The sequence below is a fragment of the Oryzias latipes genome, chromosome 15 (genome assembly GCF_053564925.1).
Source record: "Oryzias latipes strain Hd-rR chromosome 15, Olatipes_Hd-rR_3.1".
In the NCBI taxonomy this organism is placed as follows: Eukaryota; Metazoa; Chordata; class Actinopteri; order Beloniformes; family Adrianichthyidae; genus Oryzias; species Oryzias latipes.
Genome location: NC_136251.1, coordinates 5,849,126 through 5,871,024, shown reverse-complemented (window position 1 = coordinate 5,871,024; position 21,899 = coordinate 5,849,126). Strand labels below are relative to the sequence as shown.

Here is a 21,899-nt window from a genome sequence, read left to right as displayed (position 1 = left end):
TTAATGGCCCCGGCCCCGTCCAAATTATAGAGGCGAATTTTTTAATGAACTGCTGTCGCTCTGCAGAAACTATGGCTACGTTCACACCACAGGCTGAAACGACCCAATTCTGATTTTTCTGCCCCTATGCGACCTGTATCTGATCTTTTCATGACAGTCTGAACGACACAGGTTTTTTCAAATGCGACCCAGGCCACTTGGGTATGTGGGCCTGAATCCGATACGTATCCGATCTTTTCAAATGCGACCGCCGTCTGAACGGCCAGGCCACATGTATCCAGGGATTATTTTTTTCTCCCTTTCCGACCGTGGTCAGAAGCGCGGGGCACAGAAGGCGGATCCTCCTCCGGGATTCACTTACCCGTTCGGACCCTTAGATTCTCCAGAGCGGGTTAATAAAGAGTCTATAGCAGTTCTACTGGGGGAAGCCTTCTTTTATTATCGTTCTACTTCCTCCGTAACACACAACATGAATGCGCGCCTCCATTGCCCCTCTCACTCCCTCCTGCGCTGCACGTGCTCTCTCCTCTCTCTTACACACAGCCCCAGCACACACACATCTCCATTCCACAACACTGGGTACAGACGATCCTGGCTCCATTGCCTTCTTAAAATGAGAAGATTGTAATTGTGCTGGCTCCTTCGTGAAAATAAATGTATTAATGCAAAAAGAGCTCTGCTGTTGACAACACTGTTATTGACATCCATTGTTAACGTTAGCTACTTTTGCAAACGAGTGACGTTGTTCACCGTTGAGTACTCTTCTGCGCATGCAGGTCACTTCTGGGTCATTTCACGGTCACACAGGAGATCACAAAAGTTTGCATTTAATTTGAAATGTGAACGGCCTTGCTAAAAAATCTTATTTAAAAAAAAAAATCGGAATTGAGCGTTAAGCCCTAAAGTAATGTTAATATAGTCCAGTCTACAAGTGATTAAAGTCTCTGCACTGATTCTGAAGAGAAAAAATCTGTCTGGCAATATTTAAAAAAAAACAAAAAAACTTTGTGTTTGAAATGTGCGGAGCCCTTAATCTGACGTGGGTAAGATAAATGAATATTTAGAAATAACATTCCCTTCCAACAAAATAATATTCCTTTCTCATGAAAAAATGTTGCGTTACGACGAAATAATTTGTGCGAACGAAATTCATCAACACGAATGTTAGCGATGCTTGGATTTACAGCTGATACCCTCACATTTCTGTCTGTGTCTCATTACATTGCATGAAAGACGTGGAGGATGTTTAGAGAAGATTTATTTCTTTTAAAAAGCTCTACAAAAGCATCGGTAATCGTGTCTCCATGTCTGCGTTCATTCACATCCCGGAACGTTCTCCGTCCTGCCGAAAAAAGCCGCTTTCTGCCGCTACTTCCGTGTCTCTGTGACCCACATTCGTTCAAGAGGGGAAAAATAAAAACAAGAATGATCTATTTATTATCGTCCCAATGAATATAAGAAAAAGATCATAATATTTAGGATGTCCAAGCTTGCTGCTATGTCCGCAGTGATTCTCCGGACATAGCTCGCTCGAGCTATGTGCTATGAGCTCCGGCGCGCTGTGGAGCTCTTCTGCTTGTCATGCCGCCATTTGGGCAGCAGGTTGGCCGGTAGACGGACAGCCAATATGGGATATTGTAGTTTAGGGTCGAATAGGAAGAATAATATCCAGGACTTGTCTTTTATTAACGTACTCGTTGCAGTCACTTTACATCCGACGGCTACATGCTACGTATCCCATCATGCATCACACATATGCCAAAATGCATCTCTACCAATCATTGTGTCCCTGTAACTGTGGTGCATTAAAAAAAATGTATGTCAGAATATTATTCCGTTCCCACGCATTCATTATTCCATGGGAACAAAATATTATTTTTTGTGGGAAATATGATTTCAATGTTAAGATCTGCATCAAAGAAAACTCCAAGAAATTTTTCCAGGTTTTTGCCTAAATTTCTAAATACCAAAGCTTTGACATTTGAGTGTGTCTTTTTTCCTCATTTAAATACTGCTGTGTGCTGTTTTTTATTGTGTAGTGGTTCTTTTGAATCTGTCCCAAATATTTTCAGAAAGCAAAGAATTGAGGGTAACCTTAAACCTAATAACATTATTGTGTGTCATTTATGCTGTCATGAATAAAAAAAGAGAACATATTAAGCCGTATTTGGATTAAAAAAGTACTACTTCCAAAACCCTGTTGGCCAAAGACTATATAGTCAGTCGGTGACGTGTCAGTTCAGCAGTGGTCTGGGATGAAAAAAGAATATTCTGTGGTGTTTTGCATGAATCAGCGTATCTTACAGAATTTCACATTTTTACTTAAACCTTTTTTTCTTGGTTGCTAGGGCGACGATGGCTTACCCGTACCAGGATGTTGGAATAAAGTAAGTCACATTGGGCTGCAGCTAAACGTAGACACGCTAACATCATTGTTTGTACTAATATTTAATGTTTTGCCGTTTGCTTTCTCTTTGCAGTGACGATAACTTTGGAATGGATTGTGTGATTGTACATAAAATATTTATTTTTTTACTTCTCCTTTTCTGATATATATGTAAACTTTTTGCTAAAACGTTTTGTACAGATTGTTTATTTTATGACAAAGTGGTTACTCAATGGATTTTCTTTAACAGTTATGCATTATTTTGATAGGATTAAACTAATAAAATGATTAAGTTGATACATATGCATGATATTTGTGCATTATGGAAATGGATAATGCTTATTAACTTATTGCATTATGTTGTTGTTTTTTCATATATAAGACCATGCTGCACTGAGTTGTGAAGCTGGAAACTGTATTTGTATTTAAAAGACCTTAGCTGATCCCCTCCTCTATGATAAAGTGTTAAAAAAAATAAAAATAGTCTCCTCATTTCAGCTCAGTGATACAGCCAGTGACTTAGTCAGCAATGTGAATGAAACATTGTTCTATTATTTCTTAACAATATTACTAAGCTTTATGATAATCAAATTATTTTTTAGAATAAATATGAGTTATGATCACAGGACTGCACTATACTGTGGATGGTCTGTAGACTCTAGAATATTGGATTTTGAAAAAGAAAACAACACTGGTTGCTTTGGTTTTAATTTTTGTAAATTAGTTATGTAACAATCTGATGTTCTACGTGTCCAACATTTCAAACTCAACATATTTTTCACACTATAAGGTGCACCTGAAAGTTTTGATTCTTTCAAAAAATGACAGTGTACTTTATAATCAGGAGCGCCTTAGATGTGGATTGATATATAGCGATTATGTGTTTATATCATATATATATGGTTGGGTGTTATTGTGAGTACGCTAGCTAACCTGTAGTGGTGTCAGACTGGGTTTTGTATTTTATGTGTAGCACACCACATTGAGAGTTAGCGTAGTCACAGTATAGTTTGTTTTAGCAGTATTAGTCTGTTTTTTAATAATTGGGAGTTATAGGTATTGCAAATATGGTAATACTTCTAATGTGGCTAACGTATAGTGTGACAAACAAGCTTGAGGTTCCCCAAATTTACACTGGTCTGTCTGCGGTGTATCCCCGATGTGTTGGGTCCATCTGACGACCGTCAGTTAGCTTACATTAGCTCCGTTGCGTCTCCCCCTCCCCCATGGCGCCCGTAGAAGGGGTTTGTCCTGCCACCCCCATGTTGAGTAGTTTGTCCTACTCTCTTGCTAATCTCTTCATTTGTCAGTCAAGCCCCGTCCCCTCTCCTTCCTCTCTAAGGCCTTGTAAAAGGCCTGTTTTTTTGTCATAAATGATGTTGTGTTATTGTACTTACAAAATTAAACTTTTGTCATCCGTGGCAAAACTGGACAACAGTGTTATCTGCGATGTTAACGTGCATTATCGCATGGGCATGTCACCTTACACATAGAATACAATTTTGTAAGGTTTTATTTTGAAAGTGTTCGGAAGTGTTGGTTTTGAAGCCGGGACTTGTATCTGTTTTTCTACCATGAAATTGACGTGTCAACAGACCGCAAATAGAACTCCTGCATAAAGCTTCCATTGGGATACAGAAAGGCGAATGTCAGACGCAGACATTATGGCGATGGAAACATTCCCTTGATTAATGACGTTCTATCTTTGGTCAACGGAATGGAGACGCACTGCAAACTGTCCTGTAGAAACCAGCCCTCACTGTGAACACAGTTAATAAAGTGGGTCAGACTTTATCTCTGGCCTATCTCTGACTATGTTCTGTCGTTTAATGCGCCTTATTGGTTGGTGCATCTTATATATGACAGAAGTTTTAAAAAAAGGGACCATTTATTGATGGTACGCCTTATAATCCAGTGGTCCCAATAGTGCAGAAAATATGGTATGGGATGTTTTTTTGTTTTTTTTTCATTGAAAATGTTGACCATGAAACCATAGAAAATGTTACTTCAAACTATAAAATGTAATGATAAAAAGGCACTGATTTGGACAAACTTATTGTAGTGAATTTGCTGTGCTGGCACAGCAAGCAGATTTTTGTAAATTGCACCAAAAAGCAACAGTGTGTGATTGGTTGTTTCAGGAGGGTTTGTTGGTTTAATAATTACTCTCGTTGCATATATAAAAAATTCGCAACAAAAAAATTTTATTCACACAAACTTAAAATAATACACAGAGATCTTAGTTGTTGTTTTTTCAACAGAGAGGAACCAGCGGCACCATACATGAAAATAAACCCACAAACATAGACAACATTTCAGAGAACTAGTTGCCTTGCTGTTGAAGGTCCAGCACCTTATTGGCCACAGAAGTTTGGAGAAAGGAGTTAATGGAAAGGAGAAATCTGTTAACACTGGTTCCATGGAGGAGGGCTTCAGTTAAGATCTTCTAACCAAGTCATTGGTAAAGTAGAGCACCCTGCAGAAGCAGAAGTGAAATGGATGTGATTTCCTATGAAGTTCTGTTCACTGTAAATAGCTAAGTGTGTGTTCATGTGCAGCACTTTTCTTCTTCATAACAGACTGATTTTATCGTATCGAAATAGTTTGTAGACAGTTTATCCTTTAATCTAAAGCTCTGCCAACCTGCTCAGAGGAAGGTTTCCGCTCATTTCTGCTGAGGATCCATTGACAAAAGATGAAGACTTTAAATAGAATTGAGACTTTTTTTTAGTTACATTTTACAACTACGAGCCTGCAGCAGCTATGCTGTACTCAATAAGCTCGACTTGTTAACTTTACTGAGTAACTTAGCTATGAAACAAAAGATTTAACTGGAGTAAAGCTTGATCCATGAAACTTCTGCATTTTCCTCCACTTTGCCTGAGCATGATGTTGCCAATAGATTTTATTGTTTGGATCCTTGCTGCAGTTCCTGATGTCATACTGCTGAACAGGATCTCACATTAACTTACACCTCAGACATCAACTGGCCATTATATTTGCCCTTTTTGTCATGGGAATGTACATGCGTATATGTTAAAATGTCAGTTGTGTTAAAGGTGACTGTAAAATTAAAAGAAAATTTCTGAAGATTCTGGACTTTTCAGTTAGTTTTGTGGTGTTTTAGAGGCTTTATTTTAACTTGGCAACTAAAATGCCAAGGTAACCTGTGATAAAAGGACTAAAATTAATTTTGCACACATTAACATTTTGAGTTATTATTCCCAAAAGAGTCTACAAGTGAGATTTGATCATTTACACTATGTTGTTTCTGAAAGCCCAAAGGCAGCAGCTTTGTGCATCTGTTAAAGCCATGCACAATCCAAAAAAGGACAAAGCTTTCTTTATACATCTATAATAACTTGTGATATTAAGTGCAATCTAGAATTAGCTTTTGATTTTGAGAAAGACAGCAAAGTACTTCATTGAATTCTCCTATATAAACTGATCCAAGACTGGACTGAGGAATCCAAAAGGCAAACTAATGTTCTCCCATAATCTGGTAGGTAGAATAGTAGTTTGTAGGGTGTTAGACTAAAGCCTCCTGAAATATGGATCATTTGGCTTTACAGTCAAGTTCAGCCACTAACCTTGAAGAAGACCTGGCCCACAATTCTGTTCTAGTTTATCTGTAAGGGTTAGTTATTAACTGCAACAGATAATAACTAGGGAATAACCTTTAGTTAACAACCCACTCATTTTGGGATAGATTTTACATGGACATTAGTGTACTATAACCCTTGTGCTATCTTAGATGACCCCACCCTTACATTGACGTGTTCTCTCTACCATGACAAAGGTGGATAAAGGTGGAAAGATTTCATGTAATCCATGGACACCAGTGAAGATCACAAATCATTGAAGAAAAAATGTTCAGAGCACTGTCTAGTGGGTCTAGATGACCCTACTCCCAACGTTAAAGTGCCTAGGATAACACAAGGGTTAAAAAAAACTGTGGTTCACGTACACAACTGGAACCAAATATGCAGATTTTTGGACTAGCAAGGATTACACAAGTCTGCCCCAAAATCACATTAATCCAACTCCCCTTGTTTTTGGTTTGTCCTAGTTAGTCCAGGAGGGGGCTGGAATCTAACCCTCTACTGACATGGGCAAATTTTGTTTTACAACATATTAAGAGTTTTGATATTTCAATTTAAATTAAACTCATGAGCAGCATATTAACTATATCAGAGAACTGGACCAAGTGAGTCCATTTCTGGCTCCAAAATGAAGTAAATTCGGTTCCCATTTTTATGCGATACTGACTTCCAATTGTTGGAGTCAGATGACATCATTAAGCAGCAATTGTTCTAAGTCGTTCTGTCTATGTAACTATGGCAACCACTCTTTCCAATCTAAAGTGAGCTTGTTGGAAGTCCAAACCTCTTTCACTCAAAGCAGGCTACTCAAAATCTGTCAATCAAACCTTTTTAATGTTCAAAGTGGGGGCCCCACACTTTTATTGAGGCATCTGAGTCATCGGTTTATAACTTGAATAACTTGCAATAAAGAAGAAAGTATTGTAACCGTTGTGCTAAAAGTCGGAAAAGGGCAGATAAAACACATTTGTTTCTCCCATAAACAATACTGAAATTAAGTTAATTTCAAAATAAGCTATTAATAAACTAACTAATAAATTAATCTCAAAATGAATCCAAATACCCCTTGTGCTATCCTAGGCACTTTAACATTGGGAGTTGGGTCATCTAGACCCACTAGACAGTGCTCTGAACTAGGGTTGTGTGATGGGTGACTGACATCCCGATGGAGAGACACCATCGTGATGCCACGCCCCCGCCACGTTGCGCGTCGACACCATAAGCCGCGGTTACATGTGCAAAATATCTTGATGGGATCAAGGGTCGGATTAGAATCCAACCGTGTACATGGCACAGAAAAATGTTTTCAGATTATAACAAACGTTCACCGGAAAAAAACCGGAAGAGGAAATAATTTCTGCCGAGGGGCTATTTTTTCCCCCAAACTTTATTGAATGTAACAATTCAATACAAAACGATGTTAAACAGCCCCGAGCGGCTATATACATTGACATGTCAGCTCGGTAATATACGAGAAGATTTTCTAAACGTGCTTTTAATAATGTTACGGTTATTATGAAACACCTGTTCGCTCATCATTTGAATTTTAATCCGTGTGGTCAGAGCTTTTTGTCAACGAATCCAGGATTAGCAGTATGCTAACACGGGCTAACAACATTAGCTTTGGGTGGCGCTGCATCCTGGCTGCATGTAAATATGTGGGAATAACATCAGCCTTTTTTTTTTGTCGGGACACAACTGGAAACACAAATCCACGTGATTGTTTGAATGTTTTCTAAGGACTGAGCGACATTTCTGCTTTGAAGCTCAAACCGCTGTGTGTGCTGACGATCCGAGCTGTGCTCAGACACACACTTTAGACCCGGTTCTGAGTTCGGTTGCTTGTACCCCTAGAGCTGCGGGACGGATCGCAGTCTTAAATCTCCCACACATACCGCTCATGTAACAAAGAACCCCCCCCCCCCCCCCCTCCCCTCAAACACAAAGCTGTAAAAAGTGCGGGAGCGGACAACACTTCTTTTCTATTTTGTTTGTTACTTTTTTTGTTAAAGTCATTTCCCTCAGTTTATACTGGATCATCGCGGATGGGTCATTAGTTGGGAAATAAAATAAATAAAGTAAAATAACGAATAACGAATTATATAAGACCGAAAAATGTAAAAATAGCCCCCCCCCCCGACGATATCATCGTCCATCCCGATGGTTGACAGCAAACATCGTCAACGGCCAATTTAGGGGAAATCGCCCAACCCTAATCTAGACCCACTAGACAGTGCTCTGAACCTTTTTTCTTCAATGATTTGTGATCTTCACTGGTGTCCATGGATTACATGAAATCTTTCCACCTTTATCCACCTTTGTCATGGTAGGGAGAACACGTCAAAGTAAGGGTGGGGGTCATCTAAGATAGCACAAGGGATAAAAAGGTTTAAACATGTCTGAAAGGTTTTACATCCTGAATGCTTATTCTGACCAATAGAATGACGGATTAACAGCTGTTTATTTCTCTTTACATGAGGAAGAATGGGTCATTCAGTCCAGTTCGCTCATATAGTTAATGTATGACCCACAGCCATAATCCGCCCTTCACAAAGTTAAAGGTGGACGATGCTTCAGTTGTAGTTATAGACCTAATCTGACAGCATTTGAAGGAAAGATCGACCAAAACAAAAATGGGAAAAATCTCCAAAATTCTCACATTGCCACAATATGGTCACCAGTTGTTTGTCCTGTAACTATGCCATAATAATTGGAAAACTTTCTTTGGATATCCCCGACACACATGCTTTGGCTTCATTAGTGGATTTTGAGTACTTCTTCTTAGCCCCATAAGAGATTATGCCCCCATTCTTTTTTACAGTTTCTCCTGCTGTGATGACATCACAGTAGGGGAGGGGGTGTCACTCACTATGTCAAACATTTAGTTTTACCAGGTATTGGCTGTGTGCTTTTTTGGGTGAGTTTTGGATTATGAGTAAAACGATTCTTGCTGTCCAGAACTGCTGCGAGACAAAACTAGGGTCCTGGTATAATAAAAGAATAGCGCTGCATAGTGGTGACTCGTAATGGTATAAAAACATCAAAACAATGAATGAACCACTTTTATGTTTTCACAGGAAAAAACCGTGGCAAAGAAAATGAAATTTAGAACATTTATTGAAATGTCCTCCCATTATGTGTTAAATAAATCGAGAAAATCTATTCCAAAAAGCAGCCTGTGAGTTTCAGAAATATACAAAATATGTGTCTAAATATGAACAAACAAAATACAGACCGTCAGACCAAATGCGTTTTCACCCCACTGTACCTACAAGTTCAACTGTACACGTTTACAGTGTGTCTTGTTAATAATCATGATTAAGTTGTGATAAAAAGGGCACATTTTGAAAACAGCCAGGAGTCAACAAGACAAAAGAATGTGCTGAAATGTCTGAAAAAAAGAAACAAAAGCAAAAACTTCCTCGGACTCTGTTCCCTTTTTTATGTCTGATTTGAATGACTGAAAACAGTGTTGTTTTTGCTCATGGGAAGTGTCCTCAATCATGTTTCCATAGGGTCAGCATCCATTCCAGCTGGCTAAGAAGTAGCTCCGTGAAGCATCTTTTCTTGAAGCCACTGAGAGGAAAGTTGAAAGAGGCACCTTTGAGTTTTTACCCAAACCTGGAGTTGGCCTTTCAGCGTTTTTAGGAGGCTGGGCTCAAGACTTGTTTGGGTCTCTATAGGGCATTGAGCAGATTTCGTTCAGGAAGGATACTTGGCAGAGTTCTCTGTTCATCCTGCAGCTCATCATCTCAGAATATGTGGACGGGAGTCAAGGACACTCTCCCCATCAACGGCCTTTCTCATTTGACTGCCTATGCTTTTTCTCCATGTCATGGACACTTCCACTGGACACCTTTTATTGTGTTTGAAGTGACATTGTTTCTGTAACTGTGGGACAGAACTGAGGGGGCAGCTCACATAGCAGTAGTGTTTCCATAACATTTTTTTAAAAAGCAGCGAATATGATTCCTTTTTCATAGAATCTGACCTTTTCAGAAAGATCCCTGTAGCTGCTTGCTATGCCATCTGCTCTGAATGTAAAAGCTGTAAAGGGAATCCTCTGAAACCAGCATCACATGTCAGGCCTGCAAACCTTTTCTTTCTTTTTGTTTTGAACTGAGGTGCGAGATGATCCCACGATCTATTTGTAAGTATTGTACAAATTAAGAGAAACAAATTGTATGTATAAAAGTAGAGAATTGCTGTAAATAATGCATAACAAGGAATGTGCAGAAAGGGAATATCTATTGTTACGGAGTGGCATTTTATTGTGCAAAAAATATCACTTTGTGAGCTATTTTAGCCCTTCTTTTAGAGTTTTATAATGTTTTGTACAATATTTCTGAATTAAATCTACATTGCTGTCACACAAACAATTACTACATGGAGTATGAGTAAATATGAAAGTGGGAGCAAGGCAAATAAAGCAATTGAAATGTTTTCTGCTGCTTTTGCACATCAAACAACATTTGTCTAAATCTAAAAGAACAATCTGAAGTGGTATTCATCAGATTCCTTTACATGCAAGAACAAAACTTTCCTGTTTGGTTTCCAATCAAATGTACAAAAGCATTCCTTGTGTCATATTGACAGCTGCCATGCAAACCCAAACCTGTCGAGGTATTATCTTTTTGTTGTTGCCGTCACATTTTCTTTTTCCAGCTTTCCACTTCAATAGTATGGAATTGAAGCAAAAGGAAAGGTGTTTTAAAATGTTTTGTATTTAGAATTGAACATATCACAGCCAAGAGAGCTCACTATGTTTAAAAAGAAACCAAAAATGAAAAGAAGGGCAATGACGTCACGCCTTCTGTTTGTTCATTTTGGTATTTTGTTCTTTAAGCACGTAAATACTGTGTTGTTGTTGTTTTGCTTTTTGTCTTGGATTTTGTTTTCTAAAGTTGCTTTCAACATGAGATGTATGAATTTGCAGAACTGCATTGTGTGTGTCATTTTTAACTTGTTTAGTGTCATCAATTGTCTCCCTCATGTTTTGCTGAGATAATAACCCTTCCCATAGTTACTTAGTGTTGGCAGGAATCAGGTGCAATTTAGCTGTAATTTGACTTCAATTTTTGTGTTTTGGTTTCTTTATTTTTGAGGATTTTCATCTAAAAACCATTTAAGTCATTTTACAAAATGAATTGATGAAACGTCAACATTCTTTAACCCCTTCGGACAAACAATTGTGACGTCATTTTACCACTTTATTTCACATTTTAATGTCAGCAGCTACTTTTGAAGTAAGAAAGGAGAAAAAGATGCAGGTTTTGAGGTTTTTGAGAAATACGAGGGCATCCTAAACTGTTTCTTTCTTTATATGTTTCTTTCTTGTACAAACACATGTTGACTTGGTGGTATTGCCGCAACTTTTCTGTATCTTGAAATAGTAAATTACCAGAGTTCCTTCATGTTAAGCAACCATCTCTTTTCTTGAGTGCATGTAGATTTAAGAGCAGGATAAATTCTTCATGCAGTGGTTGTAATTAATCTCTAAATGAATCTAAATACTAATGAAAACTTCATGATTTGTCCTGCTGGCTGTCAGCTCCTAGAACATGTAAGAATTCATTTAGCTTAGTTCTGTCTGACCTTGATAGTTTTAGCAACCAACCACCTTCAGCAGAACATGTCAAAGTTCATCATTTAACTCCCACAGATTAAGATCAGGATTGGGTCATCTGTACTGTAGGTTTGAACAAAAGATTCGACATGAACAAACAGGTCAATGCGGTGATTATTGTTAAAGATAAAGACAAAAACTTTATTATATCATCTCAAATGGAAAAGGACAGTTAGAATGGTGCCTGGTCGATCACTTATTGCAAAAACTCTAAAAAGATATTCTGAAAAAATGATCCTATTCTTCTTTTTTGTTTTGATCATTAAACAATCAACAGTTTTTCTGTAAGACGACTTTCTCCAAGGATAACAAAGTGGGCAACACTCAAAAACTGCATGTGTTTGTGTAGCTTTTATTACCCTCCTCTCTCCTAATTTTGATATAAGGTTTGATTCTGCAAAAGCCTGCAGTAATCTGCCATCTGAGTAACGTTTGTGCAGCGTTACAGTCAACAGAGTTTGTGTTTTTTTGGGTTTACTGTGCAGCAGGTGAGCCAGTCACTGCCTCCGACACGCTAAATCTCTGTCTTTTATTGTTGTGTGAGAACATAATGTAGGGACTTCATGTTTCTGTGTTGTAGTTTTTTTAAATCATTGAAAAAAAGTGCAGCTGTTATTATTGATTAATTGCTATAAAAACTGATTGTTTGGTCCAAAAAGTAATAATAAAATAAGTGATTTTAAAATGGATTTTCTTTTCTTTTGCTTTCTTTTGAGTTTTGTGAATTTGAAGTTCCATACAGTCAAAGTTTACAGGATTACCCACAGTCTTTTCATAGCCAATTATCAGTCAGTTTCCTTACAGATATTATTTAGGGTCTTCTCCTCTGCAGAGTCACTCCATCCTCTTTTTTCTCTTCAATGGTGAATTTATCTGTGGGCTTAAATTGACACTTTAATTGTGTTTCTCCTGCTTTAAAATGAAACAAATTTTCCTTTCTCACTTCAAAGGTTATAACTTTGACCTTCACCATGCACTCCAGTTTCATGCAGGTCTTTTGGTGGGCTGTGGCTTCCATCTCTCTATCTTATCTTCACAATGCTAAAGTCAGATTTTTACACTTCTTCAGATCAGTCGCATTCCCATGCAGGCTATTTAACCCTTGTGCTATCCTAGGCACTTTAACATTGGGAGTGGGGTCATCTAGACCCACTAGACAGTGCTCTGAACCTTTTTTATGGAGAGAAATTAGACTCAGTCGGATTTGTGCATGCGTAATTCTTTATTTGTGCGTAAATTAGGATTTGTGTATGCATATTCTTGCTTTGTGCGTGCGTAAATTAGGATTTGTGCATAAATTTGGATTTGTGCGTGATTTGTTACTCACATAATACGTTTTGTGTATAAGTTAAAAAAATATAAAATGAAAAAAATACAAAATGCAATTTACGTATTCACAAATTAAGATTACAACAGCTTGAAACTACTTACACGCACACATCTTTAAAAAACACGCACGAATCCCTTGTTACGCACACACGAAGCCAAAGTTACGCACGGATCTACCGTGAGACTGTTTTCACATCTCACAAATTCGTCCGTAAGTGCTGCGTTTAAATACCAGTGGAATGCTCGGTCATTAGAATTTTCCTATCAGCCTTCCATTCTAAACGTATCCAGAAATTGACTCAATCAACATGAAGACAGTAGATGTTAGTGTTGAACATAGAGGCTACTTACTTCGGGGCGCTGACCACCGAGATGGGCCGCCATTCTTCCCGTGACTCTCTCAGTCTGACTGCCTTTGATTTTTCCGGAAGAAAAAAACAGTGTCTCCTACTGGTCGTTCCTGTTACGCATTTTGTATCAATTCGGTGTCTCTGAGAATAATATACTTTTAAAATATATATTAGCGTTTAAAAGTGAACGTCATATTCTCAGATAATAATTTTTATTTTCCTTTAAAGTTTTTTTAAGCCCTGCTACACCCACTGAAGGAAATACGTTTAGAAGGGAAGGCTGATAGGAAAAGTCTAATGACCGAGCATTCCACTGGTATTTAAACGCAGCACTTACGGACGAATTTGTGAGACGTGAAAACAGTCTCACGGTAGATCCGTGCGTAACTTTGGCTTCGTGTGTGCGTAACAAGGGATTCGTGCGTGTTTTTTAAAGATGTGTGTGTGTAAGTAGTTTCAAGCTGTTGTAATCTTAATTTGTGCATACGTAAATTGCATTTTGTATTTTTTTCATTATATATTTTTTTAACTTATACACAAAACGTATTATGTGAGTAACAAATCGCGCACAAATCCAAATTTATGCACAAATCCTAATTTACGCACGCACAAAGCAAGAATATGCATACACAAATCCTAATTTACGCACAAATCAAGAATTACGCACGCACAAATCCGACTGAGTCTAATTTCTCTCCATACTTTTTTCTTCAATGATTTGTGATCTTCACTAGTGTCCATGGATTACATGAAATCTTTCCACCTTTATCCACCTTTGTCATGGTAGGAGAACACGTCAATGGAAGGGTGGGGTCATCTAAGATAGCACAAGGGATACTAATGAAAACTGATATTGCTGGGGAAAGTGATACTACGGGGTCGATGACCTGACATGGGTAGAAAAATAATTAAGTCTTTCCCATGGAATAATAATTTGTTTCCATGAAATAATATTTTATTCCCACGAAATAATAAGTCACGTGATTAGTCATTCATCAACACGGATGTGAGCAATGCTTGGATTTACAGCAGATACCTTACATACATTTCTGTCTGTGAGTGTCTCATTACATTGCATGGAAGACGTGGAGGATGTTTAGAGATCAGATGTATTTATTTTAACCCTTGTGCTATCTTAGATGACCCCACCCTTACATTTATGTGTTCTCCCTACCATGACAAAGGTCCCCCCCCTTAAAATTAACTGGTGGTGTCAGTGTGTGTGTCTGTAAGAATACATCATGGCCACCAGGGCCCGCCAGATGCTTCTAGATCAAAAGCAGCCCCAGGAATCCCTCCCATGCAGCCAAAATGTGCATCACTGCGTTGTGAATGGCAACAGAATGAGAAAATACAGAATCCCTGGATAAGACAGAGACTTCCCTCAGGAGTGTTCGACGATCTCTGGAATATTTCCCTCAGCTGCTGTGTAAGTAAACAACAGAAAATGTTGTCTGAGCCGGGAACATGTTAGACTATATCTATAGCAATGAGTAAACGATTGTGGTTTTATACATTGTGTGGAACACAAATAGTTTGGGTAGATTAACCTCATGACTTTAGTTCTATTTCAGTATGAATAACGGTTACTGGTAAAGAAGAACTCAGATTAGTGTGAAAGGATTCAGCAATGCTCAAATTAGTTATTTCAATTTTAAGTCATGCTGAAAAAATCCTGATATGTGACAGTGCAGTGGTTTTGGTGAAGCCTAGAGTGGATTCAAAAATTCTCCATTTAGCTCGAGGTCCATCCCTATGGTGGCCAGCCAGCTGCTGGCCATGGGTAACGGTTCGGTCAAAGCCCCCCGGGCGGAAGAGAACAGCTGCCTGCCCTCCATCCACGCAGATGCTCCTCACCTGGACTCTGACATCCTCAGGTTAGAATTACATTTTATGTTCAGAGTTGACCACTTGACTTCTGCAATGATACTGGTATCTTGGTGGGTGCAAAAACCGGATTTTCTCTTAGCTTAAAATGTTGGCTTTATATGACATCAAATTGGGGTGCTTTTACAAAACAATGTAGGTCATATTTAACTCTTTCCTTCCTGTAAAATTTCTAATATACTGTAAGGTTTTAGCACAATTTGATCATTTTAATTTTGAATGACTAAAACAGTCAGGTTTATCAAAAATGAATAATGGACACGTTGTAAGCGCTTTGAGCATCTGGAAAAGAGCAGATAAATCTATCTATTATTATTATTATTATCTAAAAATGAGATTGACTATTTTCACCATTTTGACGTGCAGGGTGAGAATTACCTATCTGGAGACCGAACTTGCACGTCGAAATCAAGAGTTTCAAACGCAGGAGCTCCAGCTGCGACGTCTCCAGAAGGAACTAGAGACGAAGGTCTCCCAGATCGAGAAGCTCCAGGATGCAATCCATTCCCACCAAACTGTTGGACTTTCTCCAACTGCCCTCTGCCACCACAGCTGCCGCCACTTCAGTGCCATCAACCAGGGGCGCTTCCACAAGGTGGCTGTGGAAGTACATCGTCGTCTCAGAGCAAAGGAAGGGGTCTCTGCGGAACCACCCTCTGCTGACAACTTCCTGTGGCGATACAGGCCATCAAGCGTGTCCACTGCCAGGACTGTCCACAAAAACTCCGAGTAGGTCAAATACACTGTTACTAAATCACATAAAATAAGATGTATAAAATGAACCAGACTTCACTTTTATTTACCTTAACTGTCATGACTAATGACAGGCCATCTAATGAGGGGGTTTTATTGCAAGTGTGCACGCATCCATCTATTATATATGTAGATATACATATGGAAAGGACTAAAAGAATGGGATCAGCTTTGTCATGTTTTTTGTTTTGCTTTTTTCCATAGAAATATGTTGGAACTGGACACATACAAGTCTGATTTTTTTTATTAAAAACAATCTATGATGAACTTGAAATGTGGATTTCACCATATGTTTCCGTTATAAAAGAAATATTTTGAACAACAGCCACTATTCGATCAACTATCCCTGACACAAATGCAAGTTAAAGTTAATTGAATTTAATAAATAGGTTAATTCAGATGGCAGTAATATGGACTAAAACCAAAGCAGGCAATAGATCACATGGGTATAAATGCTAAAACTGGGTCATCGTGGACTTCAATCACACAACCCAAGCTTGCCCAGTACTCAAGAACCAATTAGCATGCCTCTTTTTCCTGGATGCAGAGGCAGATCTTTTGTGTGATGTGATAATCAGGGATACATACAAGTACACACAGGAAATCTGCTGAATTAATTGGAACAAGCATTATGCAATGGCTTGATCCCAAGAATCAGCTATTAAAAAAATGCTGTTTGTGTGACAAATGAGCTTAGTAAGTCGGAGCACGGACATGGAGATGCCAGGTGGGTATCACCTCCATTAGTACAACCCTAAACGATTTTGTGGTTTGTGAAAATTCAAAAATGAAGCCTCACAGTGAACACCCCCTCCATCCTAAACAGAATCATGTGGCCTTTTTCTAATATGTTAACTTTTTGTTTAAATACCTTTTTTAACTCCAGTCTAGTTGTGATCAACCTCTTAAGGTATTATTATTTTAGAAGAAGAGCTTTTGTGGGAAATACTCCTCATTACAATTTCTATAAAACTAATCCCAGAAATCATTTAAATTTAGCTTTTTTGAACAGATTTATTTGAACTTTGACAAACAAACATTGTGAGGCATTAAATATTTTTTAACCCTTGTGTTATCCTATGGGGTCCAGATGACCCCCCCCCCTTACATTGACGTGTTCTCCCTACCATGACAAAGGTGGATAAAGGTGGAAAGATTTCATGTAATCCATGGACACCAGTGAAGATCACAAATCATTGAAGAAAAAAGGTTCAGAGCACTGTCTAGTGGGTCTAGATGACCCAACTCCCAATGTTAAAGTGCCTAGGATAGCACAACGGTTACACGTTTTGTCACATTTTGTATAATATTAGCTGAGTAGTGTTACATACAAATGAATTAGGCTTGATAAACAAATAATTTCCTTCACTTGATTATTTTTGCTTCTTTTTTATTGTCCCAGCACCAAGAGACTTATCAATGAAGCCATCTTGAGCAATGACTTTTTGAAGAAGCTAGAGCCACAGCACATGAGGGAGATGGTGGACTGCATGTATGAGAAGGTTTACTCTGAGGGACAGCTGGTCATCCAGGAAGGGGACGCTGGAAACTACCTGTATGTCCTGGCAGGTCAGTGAAAACAAACTAAAGAAACAAAACTCTTTTTATTTTCTTCAGCTGTTTATATGATAAAACGTGTTTGAAGTTTAAACTTCATCCTCCACCGATCCTGAAGATTTGGGTAGATTCGTCAGTGTTTTAACCTCCTAAAACTCAAATTTATGGAGCTTTGACCTGACATTCGGTCTCACAAAATAATAATTTATTCCCACTGAATGGTTAAATCGTTCTCTCAAAATATTAATTCATCTGAACGAAGAATTATTTAAAAATTACAAAAGCAGACTTTTTATTTGAACCGGAAGTAGTTATTTGTCGGGCAGTCGCTTTACTGGCTAACCCCGTTTTTGTGTTAAATAAAGTGAATCTACTCATCTACTTTACTTTCTTTACAACTTTCTTATTGCACCATTTCTAATAAATCATTTATGGAAATAAAGACAAACCAACTCAAAATCCCGTCTCCATGCCCTGGGTTCATGAGGTCATTCAGAGACTTTCCTGCTATAAAACCTGCTTTCCATCGCTCTTCTGCACCTGATATCTAGGGGGTGTGGGACATGACATAAATAGGAAAGAAATAAACCTTAATGCCAACAAGTAAGCCCCCAAACCACCAAAATACTTAATAAAGCTGATAAGACCAATTACTATACAAAATATTGAAGGGTTTATTGTCCTAAATGTATATAACATCCCCCAATCCGCTGCAGCAACAAGTTCTTCGTGCAGCAAAACAGATCACCTGAAACAAAATTCAGATAAATTTTATTTCTAAAGCACCTTTCATGTAAAGGAAACAGCTCAAGGCGCTGTACATAAAAACAAACAAGAACGCAAAAACACCAATCCCAACTCATGCATTAAAATAATTAAATAAGCCCTCATGATAAACTACCCAAAAACAAGTAAAAGAGAAACGACTAAATAAAAAAAACAAAGAACCCAGAAGGCGCCGTCCGCCCTGTCCTCCTGTGGGCTGGGGTGTCAGCATCCATGCAGCATGACTCCTCCCCAGAACCTCCCGCCCCACAATCCCCCAACCCCCGGGTCCAGTGCGCCTGACGTGGCCACACCAGGCCAGGCACCTCGGAAGACCCGGAACAAAAGACGCCAGAGGACAAGCGGGGACAAAACTCTGGGAGCCCGAACACAAACCCCCCAGCCAAGGGGGAGAAAACACTCGTAAACAGTTTAAAATGTAGAAATGCTAAATAGTAAAGGTAAAATATAAAAACTGCTAAAATACGCAAGTATTCATTAAAATACGTTCATGCATATCTTCTTTCTCTTTCGGCTTTTCCCATCAGGGGTCGCCACAGCGAATCATCCTTTTCCACCTCACTCTATCATGGACATCTTCTACCCTAACATTAGCCAACTTCATGTCCTCTGTTAAGACATCCATGTATCTCCTCTTTGGCCGTCCTCTTGCCCTCCTGCCAGGCAGCTCCATCTCCAACATCCTTCTACCAATATATCCACTATCCCTCCTCTGAACATGTCCAAACCATCTCAGTCTGGCTTCTCTGACTTTGTCGCTAACACAGGCAACATGAGCCGTCCCTCTGATGTACTCGTTCCTTATCCTGTCTAACCTGGTCACTCCTAAGGAGAACCTCAACATCTTCATCTCCGCTACCTCCATCTCAGCCTCTTGTCTCTGTCTCACTGCTACCGTCTCTAACCCATAGAGCAGAGCTGGTCTCACCACTGTCTTGTACACCTTTCCTTTGAGTCTTGCTGGCACTCTTCTGTCACACAACACTCCTGACACTTTCCTCCAACCGCTCCAACCTGCCTGCACTCGCCTCTTCACCTCTTTTCCACACTCCCCATCACACTGAACTGTTGACCCCAAGTACTTAAACTCCTGCACCTTCTTCACCTCAGCCCCCTGTAACCTAACGCTTCTACCTTGATCCCTCTCGTTCAGACACATGTATTCTGTCTTACTACGACTGACCTTCATGCCTCTTCTTTCCAGAGCAAACCTCCACCTCTCTAGCTGTTCCTCCACCTGCTCTCTACTCTCACTGCAAATTACAATGTCATCCGCAAACATCATTGTCCAGGGAGATTCCTGTCTTACCTCATCTGTCAGCCTGTCCATCAGCATAGCAAACAAAAAAGGACTCAAAGCTGATCCTTGGTGTAGTCCCACCTCCACCTTGAACTCCTCTGTCTGACCTACAGCACATCTCACCACCGTCATACTTCTCTCATACATGTCCTGAACTACTCTGACATACTTCTCTGCCACTCCAGACGACCTCATACAGTACCACAGCTCCTCCCTCGGCACCCTGTCATACGCCTTCTCTAAATCTACGAACACACAATGCAGCTCCTTCTGACCTTCTCTGTACTTTTCCATCAACATTCTCAAAGCAAAAATGGCATCAGTGGTGCTCTTACGGGGCATGAAACCATACTGCTGCTCACAGATCTCCACCTTCTTCCTAAGCCTGGCTTCCACTACTCTTTCCCACAGCTTCATTGTGTGGCTCATCAACTTTATTCCTCTATAGTTGCTGCAGTTCTGCGTGTCACCCTTGTTCTTAGATCGGAACCAGAACGCTTCTCCTCCATTCCTCAGGCATCTTCTCACTCTCTAAAATCCTATTGAACAACCTTGTTAGAAATTCCACTGCTGCCTCTCCTAAGCACTTCCATACCTCCACAGGAACGTCATCAGGACCAACGGCCTTTCCGCTCTTCATCCTTTTCAGAGCCTTCCTAACCTCATCCTTTCCAATCTCTGCTACTTCCTGCTCCACAACAACCACATCTTCCTCCCTTCTTTCCCTGTCATTTTCCACGTTCATCAGCTCCTCAAAATACTCCTTCCATCTTTTCTGTACACTCTCCTGGGTTGTTAGCACCTTTCCATCTCTGTCCTTAATCACCCTTATCTGTTGCACGTCCTTCCCATCTCTGTCTCTCTGTCTGGCTAGCCTGTACAAGTCCTTCTCTCCTTCCTTTGTGTCTAACCTGTCATATAGCTCATCGTAAGCCTTCTGTTTGGCCTTTGCCACCTCTCTCTTCACTCTACGCTGCGCTTCCTTGTACTCCTGTCTACCTTCCTCAGTCCTTTCTACATCCCACTTCTTTTTAGCCAACCTCTTCCTCTGGACGCATTCCTGTACTTCCTCATTCCACCACCAAGTCTCTTTACCGTCTTTCCTCTTTCCAGATGACACACCTAGCACCTTCCTACCTGTTTCCCTGATAATTTCTGCTGTAGTTTCCCAGTCATCTGGAAGCTCATCCTGCCCACCCAGACCCTGTCTCAACTTCTGCCTAAATTCCTCACAAGTTTCTTCATTCTGTAGCTTCCACCACTTGGTCTTCTTTTCTGTTTTCCCTCTCTTCTTCTTCCTGACCTCCAGAGTCATCTTACACACCACCATGCGGTGCTGTCTGGCTACACTCTCTCCTACCACCACTTTGCAGTCAATAACCTCTCTCAAATGACCTCGTCTACATAGGATGTAGTCCACCTGGGTACTCCTACCTCCACTTCTGTATGTCACTCTATGTTCCTCTCTCTTCTGGAAGTAAGTGTTGACTACAGCCATTTCCATCCTCTTCGCAAAGTCCACCACCATCTGTCCCTCCAGATTCCTTTCCTTCACACCAAACCTTCCCATCACCTCCTCATCACCTCTGTTGCCCTCACCAACATGCCCATTAAAGTCTGCTCCAATAACAACTCTCTCTCCTCTGGGGAAACTCTGTATGACCTCATCCAACTCACTCCAGAATCTCTCCTTCACTTCTAACTCACAGCCAACCTGTGGCGCATACCCACTGACTACATTCACCATCACCCCTTCGATTTCTAACTTTAAGCTCATCATCCTGTCTGAGACTCTTTTCACCTCTAGAACACTGTTTACAAACTCCCCCTTCAGAATCACTCCTACCCCGTTTCTCTTCCTATCAACACCATGATAGAACAGTTTGTATCCTCCTCCAATACTACGTGCCTTGCTGCCCTTCCACCTTGTCTCCTGCACACACAGTACATCTACCTTCCTTCTCTCCATCATGTCTGCCAGCTCTCTGCCTTTCCCTGTCATTGTGCCAACGTTAAGAGTCCCTATTCTCAAACCTATGTTCCTGCCTTTTCCCTTCTCTCTCTGGCCACGGACCCTTCTGCCTCCCCTCTTTCTTCGACCAACAGTAGTCAAATTTCCACCGACACCCTGTAGGTTAACAGCATCGGTGGCGGTCGTTGTTAACCCGGGCCTCGACCGATCCGGTATGTCTAAAGTGTTGTGGATGATTCGCATGGTTATTTTGGCAATTTTTACGCCGGATGCCCTTCCTGACGCAACCCTCTCTATTTATCCGGGCTTGGGACCGGCACAGAGGCAACTGGCTTGCAACCCCTGTGGCTA

General features: G+C 40.0%; 2 protein-coding genes across 6 annotated transcripts in view; both read left to right on the top strand.

The window, feature by feature from the left end:
- col13a1 (collagen, type XIII, alpha 1) overlaps positions 1 to 12,303 on the top strand; it is a 69,659-nt gene extending 57,356 nt beyond the window's left edge. For both annotated transcript variants that reach the window (XM_078932285.1, XM_023962961.2), the window contains 2 exons: positions 2,349 to 2,387; positions 9,504 to 12,303. In XM_078932285.1, the coding sequence (XP_078788411.1) occupies positions 2,349 to 2,387; positions 9,504 to 9,536 (72 nt within the window). In that variant the 3' untranslated portion in view covers positions 9,537 to 12,303. The remainder of the gene's footprint in view (positions 1 to 2,348; positions 2,388 to 9,503) is intronic.
- A 2,283-nt stretch (positions 12,304 to 14,586) lies between these two features.
- prkg2l (protein kinase cGMP-dependent 2, like) overlaps positions 14,587 to 21,899 on the top strand; it is a 32,058-nt gene continuing 24,745 nt past the window's right edge. For all 4 annotated transcript variants that reach the window (XR_002291776.2, XM_078932283.1, XM_004076916.4 and 1 more), the window contains exons 1-4: positions 14,587 to 14,722; positions 15,033 to 15,170; positions 15,547 to 15,909; positions 17,336 to 17,502. Coding sequence is in view for 3 of the 4 variants with exons in the window: in XM_078932283.1 (XP_078788409.1) it covers positions 15,049 to 15,170; positions 15,547 to 15,909; positions 17,336 to 17,502 (652 nt within the window). In the remaining variant the exon portion in view is untranslated. The remainder of the gene's footprint in view (positions 14,723 to 15,032; positions 15,171 to 15,546; positions 15,910 to 17,335; positions 17,503 to 21,899) is intronic.